The sequence below is a fragment of the Thermoascus crustaceus genome (assembly GCF_041956765.1).
Source record: "Thermoascus crustaceus strain CBS 181.67 unplaced genomic scaffold VTN00scaffold_5, whole genome shotgun sequence".
Classification (NCBI taxonomy): domain Eukaryota; kingdom Fungi; phylum Ascomycota; class Eurotiomycetes; order Eurotiales; family Thermoascaceae; genus Thermoascus; species Thermoascus crustaceus.
Window position 1 is genome coordinate 787,841 of NW_027192531.1, and position 10,960 is coordinate 798,800.

The 10,960-nt window shown below is 51.6% G+C and overlaps 5 protein-coding genes across 5 annotated transcripts; 2 read left to right on the forward strand and 3 right to left on the reverse strand.

Moving 5' to 3' along the window:
* Window positions 1-2,515: 2,515 nt before the first annotated feature.
* Window positions 2,516-3,961, reverse strand: VTN00DRAFT_7848 (uncharacterized protein; the record flags this gene model as incomplete). The annotated part of the gene is made up of 4 exons (XM_069434636.1): window positions 2,516-2,832; window positions 2,892-3,710; window positions 3,791-3,860; window positions 3,926-3,961. The coding sequence occupies 4 exons, from the start codon at window positions 3,959-3,961 to the stop codon at window positions 2,516-2,518; spliced, it is 1,242 nt and encodes a 413-aa protein (XP_069286114.1).
* Window positions 3,962-5,120: 1,159 nt separating this feature from the next.
* Window positions 5,121-5,723, forward strand: VTN00DRAFT_7849 (uncharacterized protein; the record flags this gene model as incomplete). The annotated part of the gene is made up of 3 exons (XM_069434637.1): window positions 5,121-5,279; window positions 5,371-5,636; window positions 5,702-5,723. 3 exons carry the CDS (start codon window positions 5,121-5,123, stop codon window positions 5,721-5,723), a joined length of 447 nt encoding a protein of 148 aa, XP_069286115.1.
* Window positions 5,724-5,866: 143 nt separating this feature from the next.
* Window positions 5,867-7,169, reverse strand: VTN00DRAFT_7850 (uncharacterized protein; the record flags this gene model as incomplete). The annotated part of the gene is made up of 4 exons (XM_069434639.1): window positions 5,867-5,940; window positions 5,999-6,922; window positions 7,017-7,058; window positions 7,115-7,169. The coding sequence occupies 4 exons, from the start codon at window positions 7,167-7,169 to the stop codon at window positions 5,867-5,869; spliced, it is 1,095 nt and encodes a 364-aa protein (XP_069286116.1).
* A 261-nt stretch (window positions 7,170-7,430) lies between these two features.
* Window positions 7,431-9,077, reverse strand: VTN00DRAFT_7851 (uncharacterized protein; the record flags this gene model as incomplete). Its single annotated transcript, XM_069434640.1, has 3 exons — window positions 7,431-7,842; window positions 7,900-8,559; window positions 8,629-9,077. 3 exons carry the CDS (start codon window positions 9,075-9,077, stop codon window positions 7,431-7,433), a joined length of 1,521 nt encoding a protein of 506 aa, XP_069286117.1.
* Window positions 9,078-9,465: 388 nt separating this feature from the next.
* Window positions 9,466-10,590, forward strand: VTN00DRAFT_7852 (60S ribosomal protein uL10; the record flags this gene model as incomplete). The annotated part of the gene is made up of 4 exons (XM_069434641.1): window positions 9,466-9,639; window positions 9,702-9,771; window positions 9,837-10,511; window positions 10,568-10,590. 4 exons carry the CDS (start codon window positions 9,466-9,468, stop codon window positions 10,588-10,590), a joined length of 942 nt encoding a protein of 313 aa, XP_069286118.1.
* Window positions 10,591-10,960: the final 370 nt, after the last annotated feature.

A 10,960-nucleotide genomic window follows, 5' to 3' on the forward strand; every position in this document is an offset into this window, starting at 1 on the left:
TCCAACCTTTCTTCCTCCCCGCATCGTATTACTATTTAGTAACTTTGAAGGCAGCGTCAACGCACAAAGAAAATAAAAAGATCAGCGTAGTGCATTTAACACACCACATGACCACAGTTGATCGATCAATTCTCCCCCGCAATATCATGACCTTGAAGTTGGAGATGGCATCATTGCTGCTCAGCTAGTGCGTACATAAGTACCTACTAACTAGTCTACCATAGATAGTTGACTCTCTTGGGTTGATCTGCGGTGCTTACCCAGATCTGTTCATTGTATGTAAAATGTAAAGCGATAAGCCAAGTAGGTAGTAGGTAGTAGTAGCAGTAGCAGTAGCAGTAGTCGTAGTATTAGTAGTATCAATTGGATTCCAACCAAACCATGGGGAACGGAACAACCAGCATACCTAGCCTAAGGGTTATAGTAGCACTATATAGGTAGTAAGCGGGGTATTAGCAGCAGCAGCATCCGTGTTTAGCATCCTACGGTACATTGTGGATAAGGGAGGGTCTCCAAGCACTGGAGCAGTGTAGTATATTAGGTATATAAACACCCGGCCCAACCCAACAGAATCACCACCCTTCTGAACCAACTTTTGCAAAATACCTACTTCCTATCTACATCAGCTTACCTATCATAGGTACTGTACCTAAGGAAGGGTACTCCACCAATGGTAATGCTGCATAGGACAACACCGTCCACCGTCCACCGTCCACTGCCTTTCTTGCCTTCTTTTTCAATCCTACTAACACCCCATACCTAGCTGAGCGCCCCATTAACCCGTCAATCAATCAATAAGGTCCAAGAAAACAGCGAACCCAACCCATCCCAGCCCAGCCCAGTCCAATCCAGTCCGCTGAACAGACACCACCTTAGTAGGCACCGCACATAACTTTCTTATGTTTCCAAGATCGCCCTCGAGTAAGAGTATAGCTACCTAACCTTGTACTGAGGTGCCTGGGTACACCACCATCCATAGCACACTGGAGCACAACGAACCAAACCAAGGTAAAGGACTTTCTTTTCAATAGGTAGGTATATACCATACCACTACTGATCCTAAAAATTGAGCTTTTTTACCCCTTTCTACATAAAAGTTCCATGGACACCGAGGTTCCAGTCTATTCTATGTATTCAGGTATGTACTATACTCAGACTCAGGTAGTAAACAACGCAATCGAAATGGAATGTAAACACCCAACTCAAATCAGATCAAATCCATACGAGACGGGCACCTCTTCGTTCGTGTCATGACGCAAAATAGCTTTATCATCTATGTATGCAATGGGCACGGGCACGTAGCCGGGGCAGGGTACCTACCTTAGGTAGGTATCACGGACCTTTGCAGTACTATCGTGGTATAGATTTTGGGAACGGAACACCACGAGGAAAGAAACTCTTAGCCGAAGCTCAGTATAGTACATATAACCCATGACGACCGCGAGGTAAAATAGATGAATTGTGGTTTTTAGTGGTGGTTGTTGTTGTTGTTGTGGTGTACCTCAGCGACGGATATATCATTAACAACAAGACTTGGAGGAGATGTAGGTTGAAAACGCATATAGATTAGATAGGTAGGTACGTACTTGCATACACAGACGCAGCGTATGAATGAATGCAGTGATTACTTACTACAGATCTGATCTGACGGCTCCTTAGCGGACATACTATACCCACCTTCTTATTCTTTGGGGCAGGGAGCAGCAGCACAGGTTGAACACCCATTGGTACTTACTAGGTACGTCTGTGACAAACCGCAAAGTCGAACCAACGAGATCATTACAGAGCTACACATCATACGAAACCAAAAGAGGCTCGAAGTTGAGCACAGATAACACAAAATCACTGCATTCTAATCACAAAAGGACGAACGCCATAGGTGTAGATCAAGAAACAAGAAGCTCAACTACACCAAACACAAACGGCAAAAAGAAATCCTCTCAGAATCCTGCTCCCACTCGAAAGGAAATCCGTATACGCATGCATGGCAAAGTAGAAACAGCAAAACAAAAAAGACAAAAAGGGACATGCTCATGACGGTTCGCATAGAGAATAAAAATTACATTATTTATTCCCTTCCGAACGTCCCATCTGCGTACAGCGATGATCCCGAACTGCCAACGGGCAGGGTAGATACGAACATCAACAACGCCTCGCCTTCTTCCACATGCTCGTCTTTGGATCCTGTCATCCGTGTCCTGATCATGGTCACATCATTCTCGTCCCATCTCCGACTCCAGGTCCGTTCCCATGTAACAGAGAAATTAAGAGACATTAGGATGAAATGCTAAGGGAATCAAAGGGTAAGACCGGTAACGGAGGAAAGAGGATGGCACCTGGATACAGAGAAACAGGACTCTTGGTCATCATCTCGCCTAATCTTCAGTGCAAACGCCTTTGAGAGCCGAAAAAAGAAAAACCACCACTAGGTGTGTCACCAGCCATGGTATCACAAGAGAATTTCATACCACATCCCAGCGCACTAATCGCCTTCGACATAATATTGAAAGCGCATTTACTGCGAGGCGCACTGCATTCTCTCCGCACCTGGTGGAACGCCATCCTCCTCGTCTTCATCGGCGGTTGCCGCGCCGTGTGCTCTAGCCTGAGAGCCGGCACTTGGGTCAACATCCTCCAGCTCGAAGTCTTCGACCATCGAGTCTGGCGGCGGCTGGTGTTGCGGCATGCGGGGAGGCAGAACCTGCTCCAGTAGCTGGATGTTCTTGAGCTCGTGCGCCTGGGGGAACTTAACGTCGAATTGGATGTAGAGGTTACCGAAGTCGTGGTGACGGTAAGACGGCATACCCTGGCCCTTGATCACCTTAATGACACCTGTAGAATTGTTAGCAACCTGCCTCTCAAGTCCTTTCTTATGGAAAAGGGAAACATACCAGGTGTGATAGGTTCACCGGGTGCAATAGTGACGGTGAGCCATCGCTCATCGAGATGCTCAATGTTGATGGTACCACCAGCAAGGGCCGTCAGAAGGTCGATCTCTGCGTGGTAGAAGAGGTCATCGTCCTTGCGCTGGAATCTCTCGTGGGGCTTCTGCTCAATTTCGAACACCACGTCACCAGGCAGCACGCCGGGCAGCTGGTCACCCTCACCGCGGAACTCGATCTTGTGGCCGTTCTTGACACCCCTGTCGACGTGGACGTGCAGAACCTTCCGCTCGACAACGGTCTTCTTACCCTGGCAGCGCTTGCAGCGGTCGCGCTCGCGGATGATCTCTCCCTCACCGTTGCAGTCTGGGCAGACGGTCTGGAAGCGCTGGATCATGGGTCCCATCTGGCGCATCATCGTCTTCATACCGGTACCGTTACAGCCAGAGCATGGTCTGACTGCACCCTCTTTGCCTCCGCGTCCATCGCAACCCGGGCAAATGACCGACTTCTGAAGCGCAAGCTTCGACACCTTGCCGCGGTAGATATCCTCCAAGCTGACCTTGTGGACGTGGTGGATGGTTCTGGCTTTCTTGGGACCCTGGTCTCGCATGCCACCGCCGAACATACCGCCGAAGGCACCTCCGCCGCCGAAGAACTGGGCGAAGAGGTCCTCCGCATTCATTCCGCCAGCGGCACCGCCGCCTTCCAGACCCTCCTCACCATACTGGTCATAGATTTGGCGTTTCTGCGGATCGGATAGGATTTCATAGGCATGAGAAAGTTCCTTGAACTTCTCTGCAATCTCTGGGTTGCCTGCGTTCTTATCTGTTCGGACGGAAAATGTTAGTCAACGGCCCAAAAAGAAAAAGCATCAAGCAGATGACTTTGGGATGTATAGGACATACCAGGATGGTACTTGAGAGCACCCTTCTTATAAGCAGTCTTCAGTTGGGCCTCAGTGGCAGTGGGGGGAACCTGCACATCCCAGTGTCAGTCGCACGTTTCTCCCAACACGTCCTCGTGGTATGGAGCATACATACCCCTAAGATGTCGTAGTACTTAGTGTCTCTGACCATCTTGGATGGCGTCTATCTGTATGCTGAAAGGAGAAAAAGGAAAGGCCGAAAAAACGCCAAGGCTGAATCGAGTGTAATTTATCAGAGAGCGCCGTCTCAGATCAAGGCGTCACGTTCGACGTCTCCGACGGACGTAGGTGGTAGAAGGATAGAGGAAGGAGGAAGAAGGGGGATCTGAGGAGAACGCGGAGGAAAAAGAAGCTGATGTTCTGGATGGAGAGGCGGCGGCTGGCTGGAGCACACACGAGGAGGCTTTGGTTGGTAATGTAACCGAATGCCAGGCACGGCGGACGTCCTTTCCGCCGGCGAGTGCGCGTCTCAAATACGCCAAGCTATTCACGAACCGTAATCTGGGCCTGACCCGGAGATACGCTGGGGAAGGCCGGAGAACAACCGGCTGATCGACGCCTCTGACTGTCTGTTCTTCCTATCGAATATGCAGGGGAGAGAGAAGGAAGGGAGACGGATATGCTTTTCAAGGCCTGGCGAAAGAAATCTCGCCTCAGACGCGCCGGACGAAGCCACAAGGCTGACTGTCTTCTGGTCCCTTCGAGTGTCACTGCTGCGAATCGATGGCCCGAGCGCTGCGCCGTGCCGCCTTCGATCCGATTCTGTGAGTTTCCATCCTCTTCTCAGCTCTTCTACGCGGCGTGGCTGCGGCGACGCCCGGATCCTGTCATCTCCCTCTGGAAGTTTTGATGCGCTTCGATCTTCTTCCACCGCAGCCCAAAGCAGCCACCGTGGCTCGTCACCGCTGGCGGAGCTGGACTGTTGAGCTGCCGGGTCTTCCCAACATGAACAGCGCACGAGATCTGGCGTGTTGACACGCGCGGCTCGTCATGGAGACGGGGCAGGCTCGTGACCAGAAAAACTCGTCTCCAGCCGCCGGTCCCTTATCTATCTCCTTATCGATAAGCGGAGGATCCATCCAGTGTATCTGCCGATGTGAAAAACGTTGTCGGTATCCACTGCCCGCTTTGAGGCAAGATGAGGGGCTTTCTCCGATGAGCTTATTACTACTCACACAGTCATGTAGAAACAATACATTCGCTACCATAACACTTACTCTCTCCCAATTGGATAATTCTCTTGCTTGACAGGTGTCTTTCGCACGAGGTTCTCACATCTCTCCACTCTTATTAAAATTCTTTGAGCAATAATGGACCAGGACCCAGGCTTTATTGCAGCCTTGGAAGAGGCTAAGAAGGGTGCCGCCGAGGGAGGGGTTCCGATAGGAGCGTGCCTGGTCTCCAAGGATGGCAAGATCCTCGGTCGCGGACACAATATGCGTGTCCAGAAAGGCAGCGCGACGTTGCATGTTAGTCTATAATCCACTTATCTTTTGCTGCGAGCGTCGTCCGCGTTCATCGCTTTACGGCTTTACTCACGTCTGTATCGTAACAATATAGGCAGAGATCTCCGCCCTCGAGAACTCAGGCCGCCTTCCCGCTTCTGCCTACGAGGGCGCCACCATGTACACTACCCTGTCGCCCTGCGACATGTGCACTGGTGCTTGCGTGCTCTACAAGGTAAAGCGCGTCGTCATCGGAGAGAACAAGAACTTCGTGGGCGGAGAGCAGTACTTGCAGAACCGTGGCATTGAGGTCGTGGTCATGGAGAACGAGGAATGCAAACAGCTGATGGAGAAGTTCATCCGGGAAAAGCCAGATGTCTGGTAAGCATTTACCCTTTTGCCATGGTTCTTCATAAATTCGCTGATAGCAACTACTTCCGTCACAGGAACGAGGATATTGGAGTCTAGATTCCGCGATAATGATTACACCATATGATACTAGTAGCATTATCTGCATCTGCATTTGAAGCCATACCGTCCGTTTATCGTGCAGAACATATGTACCTTTGTCATCGAGGCTTAGTCAAGATAGTTTTCCACAATTAAGCACATCACGAGGCCGTCAGCCGGTGGACCTCCTCGAAGAAGAACTTCAGATCGTCCGGGTTCACGAACGGCGTGATACCTGCCCAGAGTCAACTTCTGTTGCATAGCAGATTTTGCACCGGTTAGGTATCCCTTACCATGGCCCAAGTTGACAATCCATCCTCTCTTTCCTCCTCCAAAACCTCTTACCATATCCTCGACAACTGCGGTTATAGCCGCCCTGTCTCCGTACAGGACGCCCGGGTCCGCGTTTCCTTGAAGAGTCACCCGGCCCTTCGCAACCTCTACTGCCTTAGCCGGGTCGTGCTGCCAGTCCAGACCCACGACGTTGTATCCCGAGTCGCAGAGCTCCTCCAGGGCAAACCATGCTCCCTTGGCGAACACCGTCATCGGAACCAGCTCTAGGTTCATTTCCTTTAGCCTCTTGGGCAAGTTCTGAGAGATGTGTCGCAGATAGGGAAGTGCAAAGGTCTTGAAGGATGCTGGAGATAGCTCTCCGGCCCAAGAGTCGAAGACCTGGATCATCTGCGCACCGGCAGCAACCTGGAGTGCGAGGTACTCAACGCAGATGTCAGCAATCTTCTGCAGCAATGCCTTCGAAGCCTCTGGGTATTTGTAGATCCAGGTCTTGGACTGGACGAACAGCTTGCTGCCGCCGCCCTCGACCATGTAGCATAGAAGTGTCCACGGCGCGCCGCAGAACCCGAGCAGCGGCACGCGGCCCTTCAGCTTGTACCGCGTGAGTGTGATAGCCTTGTATACGTAGTCCAGCTCTGCTTTAACGTCCACCTGCTTCTGCATTACTTTTTCATATTGCCCATCGTCCGGCGACTTCAGCGGCTCTGGGAAACTCGGGCCCTTCTTGTCGACCATCTCGACCACCATCCCCATCGCCTGCGGGATGACAAGAATGTCGGAGAAGATGATTGCCGCATCAATCAGTCCCGCGTAGCGCTCAATGGGTTGCAGCGTCAGGGTAGACGCGATCTCCGGGGTGCGGCAGCATTCGAAGAAGTCGCGGTTACCTTTGGCCTCATGGTATTCAGGAAGGTATCGACCCGCTAGGAAAGGAGCATAGATGGTCAATCAATGGCTTTCGGATATCGCCATGGGGTGGTATTCAGCGAGCGCGCGGGGTACGGATCCGGGACTTACCCTGTCGCATAACCCATATTGGCGGCCGCTCGACCTTCTCGCCTGCAGGAACATTAGTTCCATCTATCCGCTGGATCAATGGGAGATGATGTAAATACCCCGCGCGGCTCTGAGTATAAGGTCGTTCTTCAGGGGCTCAAACTGTTCTTGCATGTTGGCGACACAGGGAGATTTAAACCTTGGAGGAAGCTCCGGACTTTGGTGTCTCCGCGGTTGGCGAATCGGCCCGCCGCGACCGCCGCTCGCCTAAGACCGGAAAGCCCTAAACCCGCCCCCGCGGGTACCTGATCTGCATGCTTGACTAACATCTCCAGGACCTACGGTCCTTCACCTGTATTAATTGCTACTTGCATAGCTAGCCACACTCTAGATATACATACAAATGGATATCGTGGGACACGGGCCCCCACCTGACTACTCCTCTTCTGCCCCGACTCGCTTCCTGAGATTCCCCACATTATATAACGACTCGCTTAGCATCTTTTCTTGATTAAGCCTGGACTTCTCATCCGCTGGAATTATGATGTCCGAAGTGCCTTCCTGGTTGACATTACCAATGACCGGATCCCTGATGGGTTCCCAGGCTAACAGGCCATCTTGTTGTTGTACGGTCATACGAACCGCTTCAAGGAGGACTTGCGGCGAAATGAGGTTATCTCTCCAAACCTTGGTCGAACTAGACGCATGGACTCCGTCAACAGAGATGACAACGGTGTCGTTCTTCCCAAGACTGGCCACGTCCAACACGTTTCCAGAGAGTTGGATAGAGGGCTGGGATTTCAACTCGCCGCTGGACTCTAAGGTATAACAGAGAAGCTGGGGAGATCTGCAATAATGGGATTAGACTCATTTCATCACGAAGTGGCGTCACACATTCACTTACCCTTCAGTTGCTACCAATATCGCCTTTGAAGAAGCCTCAGAGGGAACCGCCCAGATACCTCGCACGGCGACCTCCCGAGATTCCGAGCTCCGATCCAGCAGCGGAACCTTTTGCAAGATACGGCTCTCTCGCCAATTCCAGACAAGAAGAAAGTCGTCTCCTCCGCCAGAGATTAGGATCTCTGGCTGCCATTGGGGAATGCAAATTTTGCTGATAAATGAAGTGTGACCCAAGCAGAAATTCTCAATGACGTGCGATTGAGGCGGGCCGCGAGATACGCGAATATGCTCGTCACGGTCTGCGGTCAAAATGTAATCCCGAGGACCATTTCCGGAGGGGAGTGAGACCAGCGCCAGATCCGTGAGCATTGATACATGGCCGAGCAACAGCTTGAGTTCAAATGAAGGGCCGGTTTTCTCTGAAATCGTGGCAGACTGTTTGAGTTGCTGTTCCAGAGCCGCCAGGTTTCGTTTGGTATGTACAGTGAGATTTGATGCCGCAGGCTGAAATGGCTTCTTCGCAGTAACGCTTTTGGTTGGGATTTTGGGCTTGTCGCTAGGGATTAGCGGGAGAGAATAAACATCTCCAAATTTATCACCACAGATAATGGTGTTGCCGTCGGTTGTCAAACTCAGAGCGCACGGCCGCTTTGGCATATGCCTGCTTATATGAGCATACTACACCGATGACATGGGGGCAGAGTAGAAAGGCTGTTCCAGAGACACTCACCTCTCACTCAATTGCTGGAGACTTCCGTCTCTACCGACCTCAAAAACGCGGATGCATTTGTCCTCTCCAGTGACGGCAACTATGTGACTTCCAGTTGGGGAATGGACTAAAAGAGGGATATTTGACCAAGCTTGCGAGGGCTTCGATTCTATAGTCTCCTTGTCTTTAGAACTGGGCTCCTCGCTGGCTTGTTCTGCTGAAGGGGAAAGCTTCCTTTTCTTCTCCGGAGGGCCCTGGTCATCGGCATCTGCACGCTCGCCGGCTGCGCTTGCATTTGCATGGTCTTTGCTTGTCTCAATATCCTGTGGCCAGACAGAAAGTCGCCGCCCGTTCTCAGCATCGTAAGAGTAAATTTTTGGGCCAGCAGAGGCAATCAACAGCCGTCGAGGCAACGCTTGGCCTTCAACATACTGGATGCGCTGAATTGGATGCTGAAATTTCGCAGTCATGGCGGAGCTAAATGGGCGGCTGCTACGAATGACGGAGCTGGCTGGACCACGGAGCCAGAGAAGTCAGAAATTCGTACACAGGTCGCGTGAAAAGAAAGATACCCCCATGCGACCGCGACCCATTGACATGGCTCGTTTCATGGACGTTCTCTTGCGCTGCGGTTTTGTTCTTTTTCTGGACGGCGGCCGGAGCTAGCAGCTCGGCGGGCGGCGACACGTGATTGGTCGGGGCTGCCCCAGTCGGCTAGTTAGGCGAAGCCACAAGAGAATTTCCTAAATCGCACATCTTGCGAATTATCCAACTTCAACGTCAAGCCGTTCCCCGACACCACCAGATCAGATTATTCCTCTTGCCCTTAAATATCCTATCTTCATCACATAAGGAGACATGGGGGGCAAGTCCGCTACCAAGGCCGCTTACTTCGATAAGCTCAAGAGCCTTCTTGAGGAGTACAAGACGATTTTCATCGTCAATGTCGACAATGTCAGCTCCCAGCAGATGCACGAGATTCGTCTGAGTCTCCGTGGGGAGGGTGTCGTCCTCATGGGCAAGAACACCATGGTACGAGCGTCTTGAATGCCATTGAGTCTATCAGTAATGGAAATCATTGACCGCGACCACAGGTTCGCCGTGCTCTGAAGGGTTTCGTCACTGAGAACCCCGAGTGGGAGCGTCTCCTCCCGCACGTCAAGGGTGAGCATACCATTTAGCCAGCGGAGGAAATACCTGAGGATTATTTGACTAATTGCTTTTCATAGGCAATGTTGGCTTCATCTTCACCAACGGCGACATGAAGGAGACTCGTACCAAGATCCTGTCCAACCGTGTCGCTGCCCCAGCTCGTGCTGGTGCCATTGCCCCGGCTGACGTCTGGGTTCCTGCTGGTAACACCGGTATGGAACCCGGTAAGACCTCTTTCTTCCAGGCCCTTGGTGTTCCCACCAAGATTGCTCGTGGTACCATTGAAATTACCACGGACCTGAAGCTGGTTGAGTCTGGTGCCAAGGTCGGTGCCTCCGAGGCCACCCTTCTCAACATGCTGAACATCTCCCCCTTCACCTACGGTATGACCATTGCCCAGGTGTACGACCAGGGTCAGACCTTTGGTCCTGAGATTCTGGACATCGAGGAGGAGCAGCTCCTCTCCGCTTTCCAGAGCGCCATCAAGACCATCACTACCATCTCTCTGGCCACCAACTTCCCCACCCTGCCGTCCGTCCTGCACTCTCTTGTCAACTCCTACAAGAATGTCCTGGCTGTCGCCATCCAGTCCGAGTACAGCTGGCCTGAGATTGAGGAGCTCAAGGACCGCATTGCCAACCCTGAGGCCTACGCGGCTGCTGCTCCTGTCGCTGCTGCTGGCGGTGCTGCTGAGGAGAAGCCTAAGGAGGAGGAAAAGAAGGAGGAAGAGGAGGAGGAGTCCGGTGATGAGGGTAAGTTTACAAATATTTCGGTTTTCAGGGGTACATATACTAACACGATGCTCCAGGATTCGGTGGTCTCTTCGACTAAACTGTTTGAAGCGACCCGGTTATTCTGTTACGGGATACGAATGCGATGTACTAGATACTTCTATGGCCCATGTCGATTCTCGTGATAGAATGGAAAAAAATTACCTTCAGCAGAATGAATGGACGACTCACCCTATTGATCAATGTGAGCGTAGTTCATCAGTTGCCTGCGCTCAGTTCACCCTGCAAATATTAGGTAAGCCGATCAACTTTCACTTTCTGTTTTGCATTCGTTCAAATACCCTCACCCAACCCACTCCCTTCTCCTTGGCGAATGATTAAGTTTTTTAACCCCAAGTCCACCTCGGGTGGACGGTGAAGATCAAAAAAAACGCAACAACAAACACTCTAATTTTTTAATGACGCCTCGG